The 25,366-nt window shown below is 45.5% G+C and overlaps 1 protein-coding gene across 7 annotated transcripts in view; it reads right to left on the minus strand.

Annotated features, from left to right (window-relative positions):
• The window catches only part of ZNF532 (zinc finger protein 532), a 107,103-nt gene that overhangs the window by 48,221 nt on the left and 33,516 nt on the right, over nt 1–25,366 (minus strand). For all 7 annotated transcript variants that reach the window (XM_061169393.1, XM_061169395.1, XM_061169391.1 and 4 more), the window contains one exon: nt 8,417–10,779. In XM_061169393.1, the coding sequence (XP_061025376.1) occupies nt 8,417–10,762 (2,346 nt within the window). In that variant the 5' untranslated portion in view covers nt 10,763–10,779. The remainder of the gene's footprint in view (nt 1–8,416; nt 10,780–25,366) is intronic.

Below are 25,366 nucleotides of genomic sequence, written 5' to 3' on the forward strand. Positions count from 1 at the left end.
CTCGGCACCCTCTTTGTATACAGGAGGAATTATCTGAGTAAAAAGGAAAATAATTCTATGTGTTTCAACTCATATTTTAGGGAGAAAAGTAGCAAGGGAAAAGATGAGGAAGGCTAGGGAAATGTGAGTAAATATAGCATCTACTTATGCTTGAATTTCAAACAGACCAAAAGCCTGTGACAGCATGAAACCCACTGATCCAGAGGTCAAAACACTGTCAACTTAACAGTCAGCCCAGATGCTAAGTACACTGTTTCTGCCTCATTAACAGCAGTTTCGTAATTTTCCATCTACAGTATAATTACCAAATAATAATAATAATAATAATAAAAGTATACCAGTTTGTTTTCTGGCTCTCACTTGCACCCAATTTCACAATGAGAACACAGACAAAGCATTGCATCTCAGATCTCAGTTACACGGAAGTAACACAAAGCAAGCATTATAGCAGAAATAACTATATATACCACTGTTCCCAATGCTAGCTGTTGGTGCTGGTTTTGTCCTCAAATCATTCTGCACTAAAAATCCCCAATAAAAGTTGACAGTGAAATGAGCAAATTCGCAGAAAGGAGTATGGTCCACACATATCATCTACTCAGATGACAATCGCTCAAGACGACAGATAAATTAAGAGTTGATAACACTGAAATATCAACTGGGACAGGACTAGCCTGACCAAAATTAATAGTAAACATTTAGGAGAGCAGGACCAAAAACCACGCTAATAATGGTGTTTCGGGTGGGCGCGGGAACTGAGGCGGCCCCACGGCCTCCAGAAGTAGCTGCTGGAGCAGAGTACGTCTAGAAATGAGACCTGGGGGAGGCTGCTCGGGGTCATTTAATACGCCTGGTATGTTCTATTAAGGATGCCCATAAACTCCCTGAACCTAAACTGAATCAGCAACCCCCAAAATAAGGACCGCTGCAGATAAGTCACCTTTATCTGCACCCTTGACGCTAATCTGAATGTAACCCCAGGGTCCGTTCTCAGAAGACTCCTATGGTCCCTGCAACTGTAAAGCTCTATGCATCTACATCTTAGGTTACCAGCATCACAAACTGGAAAGAATAACTAGCAATAAAGAAATCTTGCCTCAGGTTCTGAGCTGGCCACTGATTGGGCATTTGTCTCTTCAACTGTAAAATAAAAGAGTTGAGCAAAAGACCTGTAACATCCTCTGATTCTACGGGAAGAAAACTGATTTTACCAATTCGGAGGTTATAATACGCACTTCCAGTCCGTACTTGGCTAAATTTAGTTGTGGTTTTACCAAGAGGTGAAGCAACAACATTCCAATAAGTTTAATTTTCAATTATTAAATTTAGTTGGCTAAATTTAGTTGTGGTTTTACCAAGAGGTGAAGCAACAACATTCCAATAAGTTTAATTTTCAATTATTAAAACTACAGCTGTCAGCTCTTAACTACTTCATGGAGAGGAGGGAAACTTCTCTAGCCCCTCCACCCACTCCTATTCTCAGTGTGCCCCAAGGCAGGCATTATTAATGGGATAGAGTGGAATATAAACCGCCAACCAGGGCAGCTTTACCGGTGTTAGAAGTCGATGTCCATGCGCTCCATTTTTATTGCGCCGCTCGGTTCAGTGCGGCTGGGAAGGGCATGACCCACCCCGGATGCTCCATCTCACCCCCGACTCCTCGCGGCTTGCTCCTCGGCAGCGTAGGCAGACGCAGGCAGGGCAGGCTAACTTGGGCCCGAGCACGCCTGGGGTCCTGGCTTGGATTCAGGCTCGGGGGACGCAGGGTGAAGGGGGCTTCGAGCTAAACCACAGAGACCTGCATGGGGGTTTGCTGAGCACAGGGCCAGTTAATGATAAAGCAGCACTCTGAGTCTCTGAGTCAATCATTACCTTGTATAGACTGTCCACAGAATATCTTTAAGAGAAGGAGTAACTCGCAAGGCAGAACTCAGCAAATGCCACCAAAACCTTACTTTATCCCATGACATGCTGGCAAAACCTCCAGAGCCTGAACACGTATGTACGGGGTGGCGGTGAGAGGAGGTTTCGCACAGATAGCCACAGCTGGTGTCAAAAGAGAAAGAAATCCTTTACTGGGTTCAAACAAGCACCCCTGGAACAACTTGGAAAAGGATCCTTTCAAACCATAAACAGGGGGAAAAATATAAATGGGGAGAAAATGAAAGATAAAAAGAGAAGGGAGATGGTGCCTGCACTAAACCAAGAAGTCATTCTCAAGAGAAAGGCTGAGGTCTTAAGAGGCTGGGTTCAACACATGTGAAAGGGAGAAGAAGAGATGCTCGCTCCTGACAGCTGTCACAGATAGGCCAAGATAGAGGTGACCTCACTGAGCAGGGGACATGCCTGAGGCTCAAAGAGGAGAGGAGTCCAGAGTCAAGTGGAATGCTGTCCTCCCAGGAAGCCTGACTCCAAAAAGCGACTGAGAATCACAGGCCGGAGGCCTCAGGCAGAGCCCAATGATGTAACTACACACTCCCTCCTGGAAGACAAAACAGCTGTATTTGAAAAAAATAGAGTGAAACTTCCACTTCCAGGGAAATGGAATAGAACTACCTCTCTCTATTCCTTCCACTAAGTACAACTAACACTCCTGGACATTATATATACAACAAGCATAAAGAGACTCTGAAAGGCAGAGAGAAGGCAGGCTGGCTAGGCACCTCAGGTCCCTAGTGATGAGTTCTCTGGGGTTCTTTTTGCCTCACAGATCCCAGATTTGGAGCTGAGGAAACTGGGAACCCAGAAACGCCAATGGGCACAGACAAAAAAAATCCCCAACAAAAACCTGCTATCTCTAGCCAAAGGATCCGGAAAGGGGCAGCCTAGCAAAAGACACAATTACTGCTCTACTCCAGCCAAACACCCCAAGAAACACTGTGGCCTCACCCATAGCACGCCAAGTCCAGGTGGAGCCCAGACCTCCGCTCCTGAGGCTGTAATAAGGTGTCCTAATACCCTCACCCAGATGGTATCAGAGAAGGCAGCAGGGAAGTGGGACTTTCATCCCTACCAAGTGATTATGAGTCCTTCCACCAGCCCAGGAGGTGTTTAAAAAAAAAAATCCCAAAAAAGAAATCTCCAGGCCCAGACGGTTTCACTGAAGAATTCTATCAAATATTTAAAGAAAATCTAACACCAATTGTAAGTCCCTTCCTATATGAATACAGATGCAAAATACTAACAAAATATTAGCAAATATAATTCACAATATATAAAAAGAATTACACACCTTGATCAAGTGGGATTCATCCCAGAGATGCAAGGCTGGTTCAATATCTGAAAAAAAATCAATATAATCTTTCCCCCCCCAAAATACCCTAAATCCAATAACGAGTTTAACAAAGACAAGGGATACATGATAAATACACAAAAATTAATTGTGTTTCCATATATTAGCAACGAACATGTGAACACTGAAAAATATAATACCATTTACACTTGCCCACGTGCAAGGGGGGGGCAGGGGGGAGGGGAGCACCAACAAAATATGTAAAGAAAGAAGGAAAGCTAAAGCTAGCAAACAAAACATGTGTAAGACTTGTATGATAAAAACTACAAAATGATAAATCAAAGATCTAAATAAATGGAGAGACATTCTTTGTTCATGGACTGAAAGACTCAATAAAGAAAAGAGTTCTCCCCAAATTGATATACAGGTTTAACATAATTCCTATCAAAATCCCAACAAGAATTCTTTTGTAGATATAGACAAGACTATTCTAAAATATATATGGAAAGGCAAAATAACCAGAATAGCTAAAAAACCATTTTGAGAGGAAAGAATAAAGTTGGAGGAGTCAGTCCACCAGAATCCCAGAAATGGCTCCACAAATATGCCCAGCTTATGTCTGACAAACTGCAAAGGCAATTCAATGGAGGAAAGACAGCCTTCTGGACAAGTAGTATTGGAGAAAAAGGACATGCATGGGGAAAAAATATCTCCATCGAAGTCTCACACATTATACAAAAATTAACCCCAAACGGATCACAGACTTAAACGTAAATCATAAAACTAAAATTTTTTTAGAAAAAAACATAAAAGAAGGTTCTCAGGATCTACAGCAAAGCGTTCTTAGACCTGACACCAAAAGCACAAGCCGTAACAGAGAAAACTGATAAATGGGACTTCATCAAAATTAAAAACGTTTATTCTGCCAAAGACCTAATAAGATGAAAAGACAAACCACAGACTGGGAGAAAAGACTTGCAACCACATACCGACAAAGGACCAGTATCTAAAATATATCAAAAACTCTTAACACTCAACAGTAAAAACAAACAAAAAAACTAATTAGAAAATGGACAAAAGAAGAGACATTTCACCAAAAAGGATATGCAGATGGCAAATAAACACAAAAAGATATTCAACATTATTAGCTATGGAGGAAACACAAATTAAAACCACAAGGTATCACTACACACCTATCCGGATGGCTAAAATACAAAATGATGCCACCACCAAATGCCGGTTGAGGATGTGGAGAAACTAGATCACTCATACATTGCTCTTGAGATTTAAAATTGTACAGCCGCTGTGGAAAAGAATTTCTTAAGAATATAAATATGCAACTACCATACAACCCAGCACACAAAAGGATTTATCCCTGAGAAAGGAAAACTTACGTTCCCACAAAAACCTGCAGACAAATGTTTGTGGCAGCTTTATTCATAATAGCCCCAAACTGGGAACAAGCTAGTGATACAGCCAACAACCTGGATGAATCTCCAGGGAATTACGCTGAGTGGAAAAAAGCCAGTCTCAAACGCTACATACAGTATGACTCCATTTATATAACATTCCTGAAATGACAAGATTATAGAAAGGAGAAGAGATTAGTGGCTCCTAGGGGTTAAGAGGGAGGCAGGGGTGGGAGGGAGGTGACTGTGGCTCTAAAAAGGCAATATGAGGGATCCTTATGGTCGTGGAAAGGCTCTACGTATTGACAGCATCAGTGCCAACAGCCTGGATATGATACTGTTTAACAGTTTTGCAAGATGTTACCATTGGGGGAAACTGGGTAAAGGGTACACAGGATCCCTCTGTATTATTTCTTACCTGAGTCTACAATTAACTCAAAATAAAAAGCTTAATTTGAAAATGGGATGATCTGAGAAGACTCAAGGCATTAATTAGCACGGGATACTTTCCACATTATCACGTAAAATTTTTCAACTACCTTGGCAATTATAAGTAGAAGGTGGGCAGGAGAAAGGAAGGGAGGAATATCCCTGATGGGAGGAAGGGAGGGAAGGAGGAAGGAATATCCCCGCTGCCAGTGAACCGGCACACCTTTCTCTAGGTCCGGTAAACTCACACGTGGAAAGGCATGGAGCAAGGGCCAGTGGGCCTGTTAGTCTTGCCAGGGCCCTGAGGTCACACCCTTTAACCTCAGAATCAACGCTCGCTGGGGTCAGTACAGGAAGCTGCTGTACATGACTCTCTTAGCCTATGTGCAGACGCAGGGAAGCCCGGCCTGGGCAGACCTGAGAAGAGCCAGAAGAGAAAACGGGCAGCTGCGGGCCCAGGGCTGACCCTGTAACGGTCCCCACCCTTGGGCAGTGAGGCAGCCTCCTCTGGCTCAAGTTCACCCACGAGTTACCAGGAATGGGGGGGCCAACGGAGAAAGGGAAAGTAAGACAGAAAGAAGGCGCTCAGGGAAAGACTAGTGCTTGAGGTGCCCTTAGATCTTCTTACAAAATTGAGAAGTTGAACTAAGTGTTGTAAGTGCCCTTGTCAGAGAGCAAACAGTTTATACAGGTGGACTTTTCCCCCACACTTAAATTTAAGGTCACAAACTGTAAACCGGCCAGCGGTCGTGTGAATAGCAAACTGGAGAAGACGAAACGAAGAATTTTTCTCTTTTCTCTCCCGTCCTTCCTGTCTTCAGCCCCAGCCTCCCATCGCCATGGTTACCTGATGCCACGCCGGGGGGGGGGGGGGGGGGGGGGGCAACCATAGGTGGGGACCACCCGAGCTCCCGCTACACTTGAGGCTAGGACAGCAGGAGCTGCACGGATGCCACGGCCTCCTGGGCTGCAGGAGGGACTCGAGGAGGGTGTTAAGGAGGCTGAAGAAGGGGCAGCCGCTGCACACCCAGGGGCGCAGGCGGGGCGGCCGGGTGAGAGACCAGGCTGCCCCTGGGTGCGCAGAACCCCTGGCTGAGCCTGAGAAGAGTGGCAAGTTGTGGAGGGTATACCGCGGTGAAGGGCAGGGTTTCGGAGAAAGAAGGGGCAGTGAGGAGCAGGACGGGTGCCACGGGGTGCGCTGATGCTGCCAGCCAGGCGGTGGCTGGATCAGACCACAGCTGAAGCTCACTCGATAGAAATGCTCTTCTCAGGTGGGCTGAGTGGACCCTAGCTCGGCAGAGTCAGAGGAAGGAACCAGAACGGGGTGACTGTCCGGCCTAGTATTACCTGGCCCTGGAGTTAACATATATTCTGCCCTGACTCATTCCTCAGCGCTCCAGGGGAAACGGAGGAGCTGCGCTACACACCCGTCCCAGCAAAACACAAAGTCAAGGCAAAGCACCACCCACACAAGAAGAGACGTCAATCTCTCTCCCTGAGGGAAAGCGTTTCCCTATTTGACCCTAGTTCGGCTGATGAGCCTAAATGGTCAACAGAGAACAAAAACGAGGGGAAAACAGGGAAGATAGGGTCCCCAAGGGAACAGACATCTCTCAAGGCAGCTCCACATGCGAATACGGACCGGCCCACGCGAGCCGGGACATACTCCACCACCTGCACAAAATACCAGCAGGACAGAAAGAACTACGGAAACGGCTTTTGCTTTTTTTTTTTTTACTGCAGCCTTTTAAGACAGAAAGAAAGACTGCCCCTTTGATGAAGTGGTGACCAGATAAGAGGAACCCAGACAGAACCCAAGCCCTGTCACCAGGACGCGCTTGGGGGGCTGCATCAATCACTTCTTCTTAAACCAGCCTAGCCACCTGAGTACTTTACTGTCAGAGCCAATGAAACATGTAACATCCAATGTTCTCGATGCAAGAATGTTCTCGAAACTCTTTATCATCTCCATTTCCACTCAACTGAATGTCCAGAGGAAAAATCACTGAGGTATTCTTGATCTTTTGTTCCCCAAACTCAAATCCTACAAAGAACTTAACTCAGCAGTTGCCCTTGGGGAACTGATCACGGTGACAGTACCAGATGTCTGAACCACAGCATAAAGCTCCTCGTCACAAGATAGTGGAGGCAAATAAGGGAAAGATCAGTTTACCACTGGGTCTTCAAAAACAGAAGTTTGAGCCAGAGTACATCAGCTCAAACTAGCGCCCCTTCCAATATCACAAGTTTCCTGGTTTGCACAATAAATCATATGGTCTTTCTAGCTTGAATTAGTTTCATTCAACATGCCCAGTTACTTCCATGTATCTGTAAAACACATTTATCTACTGCCCAGAAGTTGCCTCATGGAGAGAAGCAAATGGTAGAGATAAGATCGCTGACTGACGCGCACTGTGAAATACATCTCACCAACACCAACCTACACTTCACCACAAAAAACAAACCAAAAATGCCACAAACAAGGGATTTCCCTGGTGGCACAGTGGTTAAGAATCCACCTGCCAAGGCAGGGGACACGGGTTCAATCCCTGGTTCGGGAAGATCCCACATGCCGCAGAGCAACTAAGCCCGCGCGCCACAACTACTGAGCCCACGCGCCACAACTACCGAAGCCCGTGCACTCTAGGGCCCGTGCTCCGCAACAAGAGAAGCCACCGCAATGAAGAACCAACGCAGCCCAAAAAAAAAAAAAAAAAAAAAGTCACAAACACAAACTCAAAGGTATTCTATATTTAAGTGGAGATGGGTTTTCCGTTAGAAGCTTAAATTCCCTGCAGTGGAGAATATTACTGAATATACCAGACCAACACCTTAAGTGAGCAGGCACGCCTGAAAAGTGGGTATCAACTGGGTGTGTTTAACTGTAAAAGACAATAATTATAAACAACAACAGGAAATTTTTAAATCCCAAAATGGTCACTAATAAATGACTCAGGAACACTGGTGACGTAGCCTGACTTGAACACTTAATCCAATGGGTCTACACTATCACTCGCTAGAGCTCAGACTTCCAACATAAATTCCAATCACCCAACAATTAAGAACTCCTTTACTTACCCTAAATCTAAGGTGCCATGACCCAACTAGTACACAGTTTCTATCTGTCTAAAAGAATCATCTTCCAAAAAACTGATTTTTAAATAAGATTCATATTTCAACATCGCTCTGTGAAAACAATCCTCTCTCAAGTGGGAGTGTGTACACAAATATACACACACATCCCCCCATTTAACTGAGCTCCCGCCCCTAAAATCAACGGCATGGCATAGAGCACTCATGTCTACAGACCCATCACCGAAACACCAAAATGTAAATGATACTCTACTTGTCCACTTGTATCTGCAGCCTGCTGGAAATGAGTGGCCAGCGACGTCTCATCCTGGAAAACTTCATTACACTCCAAACATTTCAGACTATGCCTACACAGCTTGGATGGGTCTTCATCCAGAGGCATAGCTGGAATGATGGGTGTGCTGGAAGGAGCTGATATGACTGTCCCGGTTATGCCAGACTGAATTTTTGTTACAGTGTGTGTGCCGGCTCCCGAGGAGCTCGGGAGGGCGGAAGATGAAGCAGGAGTATTGCTTGATGGAGAAACAATCATCTGATCTGCTGGGACTGGCTTCAAGATCAAGTGTGAACACTGCATCACCACTCCCTTCTCCTTGTGCCCGCGGGCATGGGACAGGAGACTGCACTTGTTGTAAAAAACGAGGTTCTTGGTGCAGTGGTTGCACGTTACTTCGATGCGCACGCTGCGCCTGTCGTAGTGTTGGGTCAGGCTCTTCTCGAGGGCGAAAGAGTCCCCACACTCCAAGCACTTGTAGCCGCGGGTCGGCAACGTGATGCCCGCGTTCGCAGGAGGACTAAGGTTGGGGATGTAAACTGGGACTGGGTTGACGCTGCTCAGCACCTTGTTGAAAGCTTCCACCACAGAACTCTGCAGGGAGGACACCACCTGGACCCGCGACACCTTCTTGGGTGGCTGTGAGGCCGTGGCATTGATTATTGCCTGCTTTATTTGCTGCTGAGGTTTGGTGAGCACCTGGCGGAGCTCGGAGGTGGCCTGGGCGCCCTGAGGCAGAAGGTTAAGGTTGGCAAGGTGCACAGTCTTTGGCACGAGTTTGGCGTTGGCCAAGCTGGAGGCCGGCACCACGACGGTTTGCTGCTGGATGGCGTTGGCGGCTTTAATGATGGCACTGCTGGCGCTCTGCACGGAAGCAGCAGATATGACCGTGGCTTTGACCGTAGTGTTGTTGGCGAGCTTCAAATTAATGACTTGCGACCCGGCCGTCTTCACGGCCGACACCGGGAGGAAGGCAGTCGCCACAGGCTTGATGGTGACCTGTTTGGGGGTCAGCTCGGCGGGGGCCACCGCGTTGGTAACGACCGCCGATTGCAGAGGCGCCCTGGGCGGGGAGGAAAGGACGGCGGCCGAGGTCGGAGACGACAGCAGCGACGTCACGGACGCCACCATGGACCCCGTCTGCTCAGAAGGCTTTTTTCCCGCATCGAGATCGACTTCAGGCAACACCCTCGTCACTGTTCTCTTGATTTCCCCAGAAGACGTCTTGATGGTTTTTATGCGGACTTTGGGAATTGCTGGTGTTGACCCTGCAGGAGAGGATGGCGATCCCTTGCTACTGTTCTCACTGGAAATGCTCCTGGGACTATCCGGCTGCTTGAGGGATGCTTTTTTTGTCCCATCGATGAGACTCTGGGATTCCGGAGACTTTTCAATGGCTCTAGGGCTATCGTTTACTTCTTTTGGTAACGGAGAGGACTCCCGGGAGTTGGTCACTGGTTCTTTAGAGGAGTCGGAAGCGGCCTTTTTAGCACTAAGAGCCGCGATTGCAGCGATGCAGGAAGAAAGCTTGGAGGATGGCTTGGTCCTCGAGGGCACCACACCGCCGAGGGAGGCGTCATTCTTCTCCGAGGTCAGCTTCCCCTCGTGGACCCTGTTTTCAAGCACCTTTTCAGAGTTTTCCTTCAGTTTATCCTCCATTTTTCTGACTTTGAAAGGTTCATAAACACTCAGATTTATAGAATTTGCTTCCGTTTCTCTCTTAACAACTTTGTTTTTATCTAGGTTGCCTGGCGTCGAGATGCCAGTTTTGCTTAAGCCTTCTCCCCCGAGGGCCTTCAGTTTCTCATAGTCCTGCTGGGGAACCGACCCTGTCAACACGTTCGATCTGAAACCGGAGCGCATGTCCTCTTTGTCCGGGGGGTCGTCCACCTCTATCTTCTCATCGTCATCAAACTCTTCAGCACTGGAGATGGGGCTGAACTGGCTGAAAGCGGAGTCTTTTAAAGTCACCTCTGAGGTAGGCACGTCTCCTTTCAAGGACTTCGATCCATCTTTACCGTAAGTGTCAAGAGAGGACGCCGAGAGAAACCCGTTGTGCAGGCCGTTGCCGGTGGGATTGTGGCCGTCCTTCTCTGAGCCCTCGGAGGAGTCGATGTTGCGAACATTCTTCACGATAACACTGACGCCGACGTCGGAGGAGGACGGCGTGTGGGAGTCGTCATCCACGTGGGCGTTCTGCTTGATGTGGCTTTCCTGGTCGTCGTGTCCAGACTCAATAGCTGCTTTGGGATCGACCATATCTGGGATGTCAAATGCTGCCAGGAGGTCATCAAAGTCTGGGGTCTTCATATCCCCCATGGTCATGAATTTGATCAGATGTTCTGTTAAACGAACAGAAAATAATTCCATCAGCAATGAACATGCAGATAAATATCCCTACGGGACTCACACGAACAGTGATGATTACCACGAAAGAGCGAGTTGCCCACTGCACTTATTATAATGTCGGGACACTGAGCCAAAGTGAACAAGCATCTGGAAAACAGGTATAAAGCCCTGATGATTACAGCTTTGAAGTAATTCCTCCAAAATGCCGTGCAGCACTGCCAGCGTGGAGCCTCTCTAACAAGCTGATCAAAACTATTATAGCACGAAAAGCAGGTTCTGGTGTAACGACTAGAAAATGTTATTTATCATTGGATTCATCTCACCATTTTCACAAAAAGCTACTTCCAAACATATTTTGATCTTGACAGCATTTAACTCTACTGGCAAAATTATTGCTAACACAGTCACCGTCAGATTTGGGATATCACATTAAAAGCAATATATTACAGGCAAAAAACCAATTACAGATTTCAATTCATCCACAGAAGTGAGCATCCCAACCCAGCACAGGCCGTCTACTGCTAATAAAGTTCCATCTGAGATTTTCAAAAATCCCCCAGGAGCTCATTCCATCAGTTTTTATTTAATCTTAATTCCCTCCATTATGTTAGGGGAGAAAAAGGCTCTCCAGGCAGAAAAGTGTAGTGTCCCTTCCATCTCCCTCCCTAGTCCAGTGGTTTCGCTGGTTAAGGGAACGCACAGCTGTTTCCTAATCACTACTCAGCCAACACAGTCTTGCAAATGGCTGTGGCAGCTGAGAAAGGCCTTCCATGAAATTACTCCCAGCACGTGACAACATGGACCCAAGGACGTGACAGAGCCCGGGGGAGGAAGGCCCTCTCTTTGGCAGCCAGCCTAGATGAGGGTGGACAACAGTCTATGAAGAAGTGCTTGCATTAATCTGCACGAAGCCCTGGATGGTAAGAGGATGGAGAGTTTTAGGAAAATGGACAGTCACAGCCGTTACTAAAGATGAAAGATATATAAATACACAGACTGCTTAGGGTCTTTACAAGGGACCCTTCCACTGTAGGGGAGCTCTTCCTCCTCCCTGAACCCCCAGAGTACTCCATCTTATGATTCGATTATGCTCTGTATGTATTACAGTGTGTGTGTACTTGTCTCTTCTTACCTACTGGCCTGGTCAGCTGCCTGAAGACAGGCAATGTCTCACTTGCCTTTGCACCATAAATGCCAAATAACCAACAGGACACAAGTCAGGGACCAGCACACAGGACTTACAATAAGAACAGGCCTTGACCCCGCTCTGCCGACAACTCACTGCCTCTGAGACCCTCAGGAAGTAAGGGGATCTCTCCGGGCCTGTTCCTTCCTTCTGCTGTGGAGGCCAGCAGCCAGGAAGAGAAGGAAAGAAGGAAAGGGAAGAGGGAGAATGAAAAACTGGAAAGGGAAGGAGAGGGAGAGAAAGAAAGCAAAGGAGAAGAAGGGAAGAAGAGAGGGGAATCAAGCAACAATCAGTGTCGGAAGAAACGAGGATCACAGCTGATCTTAGGCAACTTTCAATGGAAGAATCGGCCTAAGTGATTTGTAGACACCTAGACTCTTTCCTCGTCAATATTTACTACATCATTCCACCTTTAAATCTGCTTTAACTCACTGAGAAGTTGTCTTTCACATTTTACAAAAGTATTTAATGATTTTTTTCTTGTACAATCTGTAAAACATCATGCATTCCTAATAAAAATAACTGTATGAGGATCACAGTAGGATTTCTACTCAGGCAACAATAAACATACCCGTGAAAATTCACATTAACCATAAATTCATCATCAGCTGCTAAGACACCCTCAGCATATTCACCCACTCTGGGACACATCCAAACACTTCAAAGAATTTCATTGGGAAAAACTACTGTTGAAGATGAAACAAACACTTATGGCTCAATAGGAGCTGAAGAATAAATCACTTTCCAGGGCTTCCCTGGTGGCACAGTGGTTAAGAATCTGCCTGCCAATGCAGGGGACACGGGTTCGAGCCCTGGTCCAGGAAGATCCCACATGCCGCAGAGCAACTAACCCCGTGCGCCACAACTACTGAGCCTGCACTCTAGAGCCTGCGAGCCACAACTATTGAGCCCACGTGCCACTGCCACTGAAGCCCGCGCGCCTAGAGCCCGTGCTCCACAACAAGAGAAGCCACCACAATGAGAAGCCCACACACCGCAACGAAGAGTAGCCTCCGCTCCCCACAACTAGAGAAAGCCCGCGTGCAACAACGAAGACCCAAAGCGGCTAAAAATAAATAAATTAATTTTTTTAAAGTGCATTAATAAAAAGAGATAAAGCAACAGAAAAAAATCATAAAAAAAAAAAATCACTTTCCATGCACTTATGTCTCAGAAGTCACATGTACTTTTCTCTAGATGGTTTGCTTAGCCTAGAGAGAACACTCTGGGCCACTTTTCTCCCAGATGGGTGCCTGCAGGACCAGACAGGGAATAATGTACCCCCGGCATCAAAGTACAACACTTCTAAGCATATAATGACATGAAAACATCTATATGAAGTCAAATCTAGTGAGAACGTTTGATACTATGATTTTTTTTTAAATGAAGCTGAACTATAAAATGTGGGCAATGAAAAATCCATCTGTCAGACAATATATCCACTTAAGAGTCCACCCACTTAGGAATAATCCCTGAATGTCACCAGTTTTTTTTTTTTTTTTTTTAATTTATTTTATTTATTTATTTATTTATTTTTGGCTGCGTTGGGTCTTCGTTTCTGAGCACGGGCTTTCTCTAGTTACGGCGAGCGGGGACTACTCTTCGTTGCAGTGCGTGGGCTTCTCGTTGCGGTGGCTTCTCTTGTTGCGGAGCACGGGCTCTAGGCGCGCGGGCTTCAGCAGCTGTGGCACGCGGGCTTAGTTGCTCCATGGCATGTGAGATCTTCCCGGAGCAGGGATCAAACCTGTGTCCCCTGCATTGGCAGGCGGATTCTTAACCACTGCGCCACGAGGGAAGTCCCTCACCAGTTTTATTTTTAAGCATCATACTGCCTTTATAAATTCAATACTCACAATCAAACCACCATTAGCGAAGCATCCCTGTGATCTATCTTTACCAGCCATGATGATCCAAGTTTGTATATCACTTTTTAGAGAATTCAAAACATAGACTCATGAACCACCCCCAAAACCCCACTGGAGTCGAATGGGCCTGAAAGGTGGTTTTTTAATGCCACCACTTATCCAAAGCTGGGATCCAGGCTCTGGAGGTCCCCAGTGGTGGCGGGGCTCTGCCTAAATCCCTCAACCCTTTCTTTACAGCTACATGGGATTTATGTCATTTGCCCTCTTCTTACGATTTTGGTGAGCAAAAGACATCATCCAGTTTCACACCATTCATCCTAGAGGGCAGTCAGTTCAGGAACAAAAAGAACATAACAGAAAATTCAAATACTCAGTGGGTGGTAGGCCCAGAACACACAACCACAAGAAATGATAAAAGGGTCACCACGTGAAACACAACTTGCTAAGCGACTGGCAGTTCACATTGGCAGTGCAGCTGGCAGGCATTCTGATGAATACTTGGAAGATTAATACATGATTCGTACTATCTCCCTCCTGTTCACACACAACAGGGACCTGCCTGGTTTATGGACACACAGGTGCTCACATACGGCGGCGGCAGCAGCAGCATTAAATCTTATAGTCAATGGTAGGATGTCGCCCACCACACTGCCGGTATCTTTTCCTATCTGCACAACTAAAGCAGAGTGAAGGCTTAGAAAACCCCAGAGAGGAACCTCCACATCTGCAAACCCCCCAAGGGGTCCAGAAGACATTCCTGATGCAGGAACAACTTTCTCTGTGGACATGTAGCCATACCTGGCTCCCACCCCTCATTCCTCTAAATGCCTAAGATGTATATACTTTCTCTTTAGGGAAGAAGATAAACCCAGATGAACTCTTTGGGGTGAAGCACTGGGACACTGTGGAGAGGTAAGAGTGAATTAGCAGCGGTTTAAAAACATGTGAGTCAGCTCTCCTAGTTCACCTGAAAGAATCCTGACTATAAGGTGAAAATGCACAGCGGGCATAACAGGCCAAGTGCAGTGGCCGCTGAAAGCACATCGCGTTGTCTGAAACCCAAGACCATAGTGGCGGTGAGTTCACCTCTCCCGGGTTGTATAATCAATGTAATAAACACCGCTGTCTGTAACTTCACACTTCTTTTTTGGTTTATAGAAATGTTTTTCATGCCCACAATCACACCGTCCTATTACCCTCACCCTTCCCACATTCTGGAAGGCAAGAGTGAATTTACCACTTGGGGGAAAAAAATGCTTAACTCCTGCTTCATTTCTCCGTTCTATCAAATACAGAGAGAAATGTTTATGTTTGAAAGTTTTCTTTACTGTTTTTCTCCCCAATTCCTAAGTACTGTTTTAAAAATAGATTCTTCTGCTTAAAAACATTACAAAGATAAATCTCAGTCTTCTCGTTTAAAAGATAAGATAAAAAGATCTCATTTTAGCTTCCCTTTCCCTCAACAGCTTGACTTTCAAACAGAATTAGTTTTAGTTATTGCAACAATGTCTTTCATCTCATTTAAACCCTGTAAAATACAGCTTCCTTCAAAGGCACTAACAGTCTTTTAATTTAAAACTAAACCCCCTATAAATAACGTATAATTCACTAACAGCATTTGTGCTTAATGTATAAAAGTCCTTTCACCTTGAAAATGTCTGGGGGGGAAAATGCTAGGCCTGTTTATAAAAAAAGAAAATCAAAGAGCTCAAGTCTGTCACATGGTCACTCTATTCCCTCCTATGACACAGACAAAACACTTCCTTTCCTACCAAAGTCTCTTAAAATTATAGTAAGCTATTTCATCTTTGTTGGTAAAAGTCAAAAGTTATCAAATCAAAAGAAAAACTTAAGAAAAACCCATTCACCCCTTAATCATACTTCTTATACTTTGCAATAAAAAATTGTTCTTCACAGAGCCACTTGTCAATTTCCAACTAGAGGATGATGGCATAGAAGCTCCCAGTCATAATGTAACCACTGAACCCAACTGCAAATAATCCCCAGATACACGCCTGCAAAATGAATATGCAAAGGTCAATGTGACCGGTGACAACACATTGGCTTCCCCATGTAAATGGAGAAACTAACATTTTCTTTAATGAAAATCAATAAACGCTAAGTCATAATAATCCTGAAGAAAAACAAATCAAAGTCTACAGATCGCCTCAACAGCATTATACAAACTTTTCAAAGAACTACTATGATAATCCAAGGTCTGTTATCCTTTTGGGGGACTATATTTGTCACTGTTTTCTGGCACTTATCTGGCCACTGAAGCCCTTTTCGAAGAAGTAATTCAACAGATTAATGAATCTAACTCACATTTCTAACCTTCTTTTCTTCAAATATGCAATGTTCTTATAATGTGTGTTTATATTATGCAATGCTTCACATTTAGTTTGTTCCTCACAGAAAATGACTTAGCACCCTCAGGTTTCATGTCTTCAAAGAAATAAGCAGGGGGTTGGCTTCTCTCGGCCTCTACCTCCCAATCCCTGCCTTTCCCCTCATACTAGTACACACACACCCTTCGCTCTTCCTTCTTCACCAATCCCTTTTCACCTTTAGCATTTTCAATGCTCTCCATCATGACATCTCTTCAACCACAAAAGAGAAAAAGACATCACATCTCTTTTTCCCCAACTGACCATTTCCTTCTCCCTCACTTCAATCTGAATTGCTTATCAGGGAAAAATATTTTCTCACTGCAATTCCATCCCGAACAGCAGGTTCAGTTACACAAATCTGCTTCATGCTTCTTTGTTCGCTCTTCCTAAACCAGCTGGGAACAGATGTCAGTTTTGTGGAGTTTAAAACAAAAAACAAAAACAAAACAAAACAGAACACCTGATCGGCTACATCTCTGCCTCAGTGCTTCTCTCTAGGAAAGGGTGGGGGACGGACAAGGAGACTGGGCCCCAAAAACTGGCAGACACTTAGGTCTCAAAAAAATAATAACTAAAAAAGAAAATATACACACACACACACACACATATACATGAATGGCTACGTGTGTATAGCTTTGAGGGAAAAAATAAGCAATAATAAATGGAGCTATGGAATCTCTTAAATACATGCCAACTGAAGGCCCCATACAAGCGCCAAAATGCCAAAGAGAAGTGTTTATTTCATCTCCATCCTCCACACTAATCAGGCCCTGGGTGGATCTGGACGGTAAGCCAGGTCACCGTGTAGGTCTGAGGCTCCGCTCCAGCCACTGGGAAGAAGTGTGACCCAGGACCACAGAGCGCCCAGCCCCTCTCACCTTCCAGCAATGGCGGGCGCTCCCCCCACTCCCTGCACACCGCCTGCTGAGGCCAGAAGAACTTCACTTTCTAAACAGCCTCCACCAGATTAGCTGCCCATGTGTAAGAAGACAGTCTATACATAAGGTGAAAAGAAAAGAATATGCGTTTTAATTCTGTATGAGTTAATAAGAAATTAGCTAATGCAGCTGCTATCATCCAGAATAGATATCTTCTTGTTTCACTGAATCCTGATGGTATCAATATTGACATACAGATACTCTGGCCAAGGCCGTGTTTTCTTCTTCAGTTAATACCTAATATTCCTGATCTGAAAAACCACCGGTGTGAAAGTTCAAACTGCTCTGGAAATATAAACACAGAGTCACTTAATCAGGGCACAACCTTGGGAAAGACAAGAATATATCCAGCCCCTACCCTTCCCTGTGGTTATCCTTCACTTTTCCCTCAAGGCTATACCTACGAGCGCCTCCCCTTCCCCTCCTCCACCCCCCCTTCCTCCCACAGGAATAGAAGCAAACGGTCCCTACAAAGCTCAGCCTTTTCCAGAAGCTTAAGTCACAGTTCTTGGCCTACTCCTTGCATCACTCCCCCCAACTCCAAGCACTCACATGTCAAACGAAAACTCTGCAGTAAAAAACTCCTTTGCGTTTTCCACATGGTTCTGCAGCTGCCAAGGGTACCTCTAGAGAGGACTGCAGCAAATCCCTGCTCCTCGTGCCCCAGAGCATCCTCTGTGTCACTCTGCCCCACCACCCTCTCTTTTCCTTCTCATTAACTCCCACCCTGCCAGGGGACAGAGGCTGTTTCTAACCTTCCCCTGGTACCTACTCCACACCTTCTTCTTTCCACAGTCAGCTTCAGAGACAACAGGCAGGACCCCTCCCCACGGTCCGCCTGCCTTCAGACCCTGCCTGATCCGGCACAGCTGGCCTTTCCAAGCTGGTCCTCACCGGGAGGTTGCTGCCCTGCTCCGGGGCTTTTGGCCGCTCCTATTACCTCTACCTACTGGCTAGAGAGACGTCCCTCAGCCTCAACCTGGCGACCCTACCCTTGTGCTCTGTCCATGGGCACACTGCCTTCACAGTTAACTTCTCAGTCGTCGGGCAGATCCTACACCGCCCAGCTCCTTCCCCACCCCTTTGCTACCCACTCGCCTGAAACCACGGTTAAAATCCAGGCTGTAGGAGGAAACGTGGAGGTGACAGAACTATTCTGTATCACAACTGTGGGGCTGGATACACAAGTCTATGTCTTTGTCAAAACCCGGAGAGTTTTACTGTGTGTAAACAAAAAATAAAAGCAATCAGGAATGAGGAGAGGCCCAAAATAAGAGACCAAGTGTAACAAAGAACTAACTATATCACAAGCAAATGACATAACACCCACGCTGAAGAGGGTAGGGGGGAAAAGAACCCACCCAAGTAACTTTGGAAAACAAAACCTTGACTGTACACTGTAAGGCTACAGAGAAAGGGAATCGGACACAAATAGTGTCCTCCACTTATTTGAAAACTGCTGAAATTTGAGTAAAGTCTATAGTCTAGTTAGCATTATACCAATGATAATTTTTTAGTTTTGATTAATATGTTATAATTATACAAGGTGGCTAGGGAAAATTGGGTAAAGGGTACCTGGAAATTCTTTGTATTATTTTTGCAATTTTTCTAGAAGCTAAAATTATTCCAAAATAGAAAGTTAAATGAAAATGCATGCGTTCATTTAACAGTGTATAGCTACTAAATGAAATGAAGCGAGTGCCTCATAGCTAGAAAACACTCCAAAAACGGTCCATTCCCGTTCTTTGTTGCCTTGTGCTGGTCCTTGTTGCCTGTGTCCTTTCTTACTGCCACTGCCTTTCAGCAGAATTTCATTTTCCAGCCATCTCGGCCTCTCGTGGACCCTGCAGGCACTGCTAGGGGCCCCTCGGGTTTCCCCTGACTCCCTGGCTCTTCCCCTCCTGGGTCCCTTCAGACTCTGTCATCTACCTTTGTCCAAAGGCAACCTCGGCCACCCCTGTGGTCACAACAATCCCATATATTCACAGAACTCACACATTTCTACCTACAGCCCTAATTCTGCCTTCAGAGCCACCTTTCCAATTGTCAGCTTTATATGCCACTTGACTCTCCCAACAGGAGGTCCAACTTACACTAAAGCCCTCCTTCGTTTTCCCTCCCAACCTGTCCCCCTCCAAGTCCTATCCATGTTTTCCATGACACTCACCTCCACTAGGAAAACATTAAAAACCCCTCACGGGCTTCCCTGGTGGCGCAGTGGTTGAGAATCTGCCTGCCAATGCAGGGGACACGGGTTCGAGCCCTGGTCTGGGAAGATCCCACATGCCGCGGAGCGACTAGGCCCGTGAGCCACAATTGCTGAGCCTGCGCGTCTGGAGCCTGTGCTCCGCAACAAGAGAGGCCGCGATAGTGAGAGGCCCGCGCACCGCGATGAAGAGTGGCCCCCGCTCGCCACAACTAGAGAAAGCCCTCGCACAGAAACGAAGACCCAACACAGCTTAAAATAAATAGATAAATTTATAAAAAACAAAAAACAAAAAAAAAAACCTTCACATGCTGCACTTCACACACTGCGAAACACAGACACCAGTTTTGAAGGACCTTACTAGGCTTTTCACAAATGCAGCACTGAAATACATATAGTAAATGCTGAATTTTTCTACATTGAACAAATTTCTTTCTGCAGGACAGCCTCTATTATGCTAACAAATATTATAAGTCTCCAAAAAGAGGGATGCTATAGTTCCCAAATTGTGATCTAACCACAGGTCATTTTTTCTGATCTGTGAACACAAATGCCAGAATGATTTCCCAGATGGCTGCACCAATTCTGTTGCTGCCACCATGCATTAGAGTTACTTTAAGCCACCCTGCCCCCCAACTTTATAAATATTTATGAGACAAAAAGATGACTTCTTATACAATTTCTACATTACTAGAAAGTTTAAACTTTTCCTAATATGGTTTGCTTACTAGCTGTAAAAGAAATATTTGTTCTGTGAGTGATGAATGAATGCATGGAGGGAGATGATGAATTTCCTATTTACTTCTCTCTGCAGCTCCATGAAATCACTTACCGACCTACGTTCTTGTCACTTAACTAATAAGCAAGAGCATACAAAAACCCATCCATACGGTTCCCTAAAATAAACTAGTTTCTATGGACAAACCCCGGTGAAGAGAATGAGCTTTAATGTCCCAGCGACAACACGCAGACAGTGGGCGTGAGGCCCAATGTCCCTCCCAGCACTAACATTCCCTGTGCTCTCTGGCTTCTTTGTGTTGGAAAGTTTTCCACCTAAAAATGGAGATAACAGCATACACCCAACCCCAGGGCTGTGCTATTTAGATATCTAGAAGGAACTTTGTCAGGATCAAATACACTACACAAAAAGCACAGAAAGCACAACATTTCAAACACGGAGGGCAGGTGGTCAGAGATTTTCAAGGAATGTTCCTACTCTTTTCATCCCACAACCAGACCAGAGACCTGCAACCACAGCCAGGAGACCTGTGTGGCTGACAGGTTCCTCGTCAGTGTCTGGATCTGAGCAAGAGAAGAAAGGAGCCTAAGTGGGCAGCACTCTCAGCAGGGGGGCTGGTACCAAGGGGCTAGGGGTCAAAGGTCAGGGGCTCACCTTGTCCAGCACAGAACCCACAGGCCGAGGCATGAGCCTCAGTCGGGATCAGAATTAGAGGCTGAGGTGCAAATGACCCAACGGGTCAGAACCAGGGAGGTGGACAAAGAGATGCTCAGACCAGAGGCACGGGGCCCCACCCTCACCTGCACTCGCAGCGCCAAACGACAGCAAAACTGTGGACTAGCTCTCCACGGCGGGCAAAGCTTCCCACAAGCAGCAGCAGCAAGCTTGGCAGTCACAGCTGAAAGGATTCTGGCTGCTCGGTGCCCTGCAGAAGACACACTGTCCTCCACAGATGCATGGAAGGTCGGGGGTGAGACCTGCCTTCTCCAAATCCTCAGGACCCTCACGAGTAAGTTTTCCCCACAGGAGATCCAAGAATCTTATCAAGCTCTAAGTTTTGAGTCTCAGTTAGTAAAATAAAATAAAATAAAAAACTGATTAATAATTAATGTGAGGGCTTCCCTGGTGGCGCAGTGGTTGAGAATCTGCCTGCCAATGCAGGGGACACGGGTTCGAGCCCTGGTCTGGGAAGATCCCACATGCTGCGGAGCAACTAGGCCCATGAGCTACAACTACTGAGCCTGTGCGTCTGGAGCTTGTGCTCCGCAACAAGAGAGGCCGCGATAGTGAGAGGCCCGCGCACCGCGATGAAGAGCGGCCCCCGCTCGCCGCAACTAGAGGAAGCCCTCGCACAGAAACGAAGACCCAACACAGCCATAAATAAATAAATAAATAAATTAAAAAAAAATAATAATAATAATTAATGTGATGTGGGGAACAGAAAAGAAAATGTGTGTCTCTGTTTTGAGACAAGGAGTAAAGAAGAGCATTCACTGCAGCTTACAGTGCCCCTAACACTTAATAGCAAGGCATGTGCTCAGACAGGTTCTCAGGCAGGGTTTCCCAGAAAGCACAAATACAGAGAAGAAATTACATCCGGAAGATGTGAATTTTATATCGCTCCAGTTGCCTACACTTTAATTAATCTCCTTCATTTAACTATACTGCTACCCTTGGCATTCTCTACCATCTAAGCTGTACCTTAAATTGGGGAATGATAAATGCAAACCTCTAGCTCCCAGGTCCATTTTATTTCAGCTGCTTATTTTGCCTTGATATAACCAAAACTATCTCCCTAAGGTTCATGAATCTGTAAAATTCTTGTAAATACTGTAATAAAAGACAAATCACAGACCAAAAATATCACCCACCCAAATTCAATCTAAATTTGTAGCCAGATTCCTATGTAGTGTTGATACTAGAACACAAAACACATTTTAAAAATAAATATATAAAAGCAGCTTGATTGCCCATCCAAGGAATAATTTTGTATTGATCTAGGCTAAAATTCTGACAGCTATAAAAATCAGATCTGGGGACTTCCCTGGTGGTGCAGTGATTAAGAATCTGCCTGCCAATGCAGGGGACACGGGTTCGAGCCCTGGTCCGGGAAGATCCCACATGCAGCAGAGCAACTAAGCCCGTGCACCACAGCTACTAAGCCTGCGCTCTAGAGCCCGTGAGCCACAACTACTGAGCCCGCGTGCCACAACTACTGAAGCCTGCGCGCCTAGAACCCATGCTCCGCGATGAGAGAAGCCACTGCAATGAGAAGCCCACGCACCGCAACGAAGAGTAGTCCCTGCTCGCCGCAACTAGAGAAAGCCCGCATGCAGCAACGAAGACCCAACGCAGCCAAAAATTTAATTGATTAATTAATTAATTAATTAATTTAAAAAAACCAGATCTGGGCAACCATATGAAAAGACTTGATAGGAAAATGAAGAAATGAGTCATGTGAGGTGAACCCAGCAGTGGGGCAGATGCCTGGCAAAGACCAAAAGTGAGGACAGCCAGCACCGAGACCTGGGTTTCTAACACTGCTCTCCACTAGAAAAAGAGACCAGCGCTCCTTGAAGAAATGGCCAATTCCAGCACTGGGCAGGAAATGCACAAAATGAGCCTGGAGCATTCTGTAGTGCCAGAAATTAAGGAAGTGCTCCAAAACAAGACAAAAAGAAAGGAAACAAACTGCATTGAGAGGAGCATGTCAGAGGGACACGGAGGTGAACAGAAAGAGCTCCCAACGGCTCAAGCTGGTACAATTTGAGCAACAAATAAAGCAATACTGGGTTATAACCTGAAATATAAAATAAACATCCATGAGTCCATACTGATACAAATGATTGAAATGATTGAATAAATGGGGAAAGGCAAACAAATCTCCTGTGCAGAACTCCAAATAATTTATGTAGATGCCCTACCCTTATGGAGGTGAAGAAAAATCCCACTCCTTAAATGACTCTCCTCCAAAGACGACAGTACGGAAAGGGGAGAGAAAAGAGTAACTCCACAGTGGAAAAGCCTCACCAACACTATCTGAGCCAGGTGACCAAGGTCAACATCAACAGTGATAAGTCATATGGATAGTACATCCCCCTGATGTGACAGAAGAGCGGGTTATCCCAGAAACACATTACACCCCAGCCTAACCACAGGGAAAACATCAGACAAATCCCAATTGAGGGACATTCTACAAAATTACCTGACCAGTCCTGCTCAAAACTATCAAGGTCATAAAAAACAAGGGAAGTCTGAGGAACTGTCACAGCAAGAGGAGTCTAAGGCGACATGGTGACTAAATGCAATGTGATCTCCTGGATGGGATCCTGGGACAGAAAAAGGACACTGGGTAAAAACTGAGGAAATCTAAATAAAGCATGGCCTTTAGTTTTTTTTTAAAAAGTAAGACAGAGATAATGAATAGTTAAGAGAGTGGGGGAGTATTAAAATGCAAAGAGGGGAGCTGGGATGAGCAGAAGTTGGTACTTCTATCCTTTTACTCCCAAAGAACGTTGGCGAATGGCATTATAAACAAGAAGTAATTCCTAAAATGTTTAAATAACAGCTCTGCATATGTGGAGATTAATTTTCCATTTTATCCTCTTACCAATAAGCTGCCTCAAGGTCAGCCACTGAGTAATCAAAACAGCTTAGCAACTTTTAAACCTAAGTTTATTAGAAATAGAATTTCTAAAAGTTTGCATTCTCCATGCTTTCTTGCACACAAAATGATGGAGATGATCATTTGCTACTACAGGCAGCCCCAGTCTGTGGCCAGTGACGATAAACGATTTATTTGGTTTCTCTTTATGCCCAAGGTGGGCAACTGGACTACTGAATCACTGACAGTTAGCCGTATAAAACAACAGCCTATATGGGGACTTCCCTGGAGGTCCAGTGGTTAGGACTTCGGGCTTCCACTGCAGCGGACACAGGTTCGATCCCTGGTTGGGGAACTAAGACCCTACATGCCGTGTGGCGCAGCCAAAAAAAAAAACAGCCTGAAAAATAAGTCCCTCCTAGCGATTTGGTTATACAGGTCGCATGGAAAGAAATGAATCATTTACCCCTCTTGTCATCCTTCAGGTGTCTTCTAACAAGGCCAGCCTTTCCTTTTTTACAATAACAGCATAACTGGGTTTTGCCATTCCAAAAGTTAACAGCTAAAATGGGAACTACTGTTTCCCTTTAAATAAATTATATGCAGTATAAGTTCCCAAGCAAATATTAAAATCCACACATATCACGAAGCCAATGTAATTAATGGCCCACATACAGGAAAGCAAAGTACATATTTCGTTTTTTAAAACTGTGATAAAATACACATATCATAAAATTTACCATCTCAAATATATACATGTAATTTTTATATGAAATTTTTCTCTCCCACCAAGTCCTGTATCTCTTGCTTGGCAATGTTACATCCATGCCGATCATAACCCCTGTCACTGCTCTCACTTTGGACCATCCCATCTTACACCCAGAAAAACACAACACCCCGCTCGTTCTCCATGCTCTCATTCAGAATTGCCAGATTAATCTTTCTAAAACTACACTTTAATCCTATCTATCACTCCCTTCTATTAAAAATCCTTGAATCACCTTCCAAATTAAGTCCAAATTCCTTGGCCTGACACCAAAGACCCTATTCAATCAGAGCCCCAACCACTGTTCTCCTTGGGGGGGGGGGGGGAATGACACACACCTTTCCTCCTACGGTCATGCTATTTCTTAACCTAGAATCTCACACACACACACACACACACCCCTCCATTAGCCAAGGATGAAGAACCCATTCCTCAGGTTTTTCTGAAGAAAGAGCCTCAATTTCCTCATCTTTAAAATGAGAACTAATAATAACTGCCATATCATAAGACTGTTGTATTTAAGAAAACAATATGTATGAAAAGAACCAAACACATAGGCACTAAAATGCTGTTTTCTTCCTCTTTGTCTATTTGTTAGAATAATAAAACAAACTAGGGGGGCTTCCCCGGTGGCGCAGTGGTTGAGAATCTGCCTGCCAATGCAGGGCACACGGGTTCGAGCCCTGGTCTGGGAGGATCCCACATGCCGCGGAGCAGCTGGGCCCGTGAGCCACAACTGCTGAGCCTGCGCGTCTGGAGCTTGTGCTCTGCAGCAAGAGAGGCCGCGACAGTGAGAGGCCCGCGCACCGCGATGAAGCGTGGCCCCCGCTCGCCGCAACTAGAGAGGGCCCTCGCACAGAAACGAAGACCCAGCACAGCCATAAAT

The sequence above is a fragment of the Eubalaena glacialis genome, chromosome 15 (genome assembly GCF_028564815.1).
Source record: "Eubalaena glacialis isolate mEubGla1 chromosome 15, mEubGla1.1.hap2.+ XY, whole genome shotgun sequence".
Taxonomy (NCBI): domain Eukaryota; kingdom Metazoa; phylum Chordata; class Mammalia; order Artiodactyla; family Balaenidae; genus Eubalaena; species Eubalaena glacialis.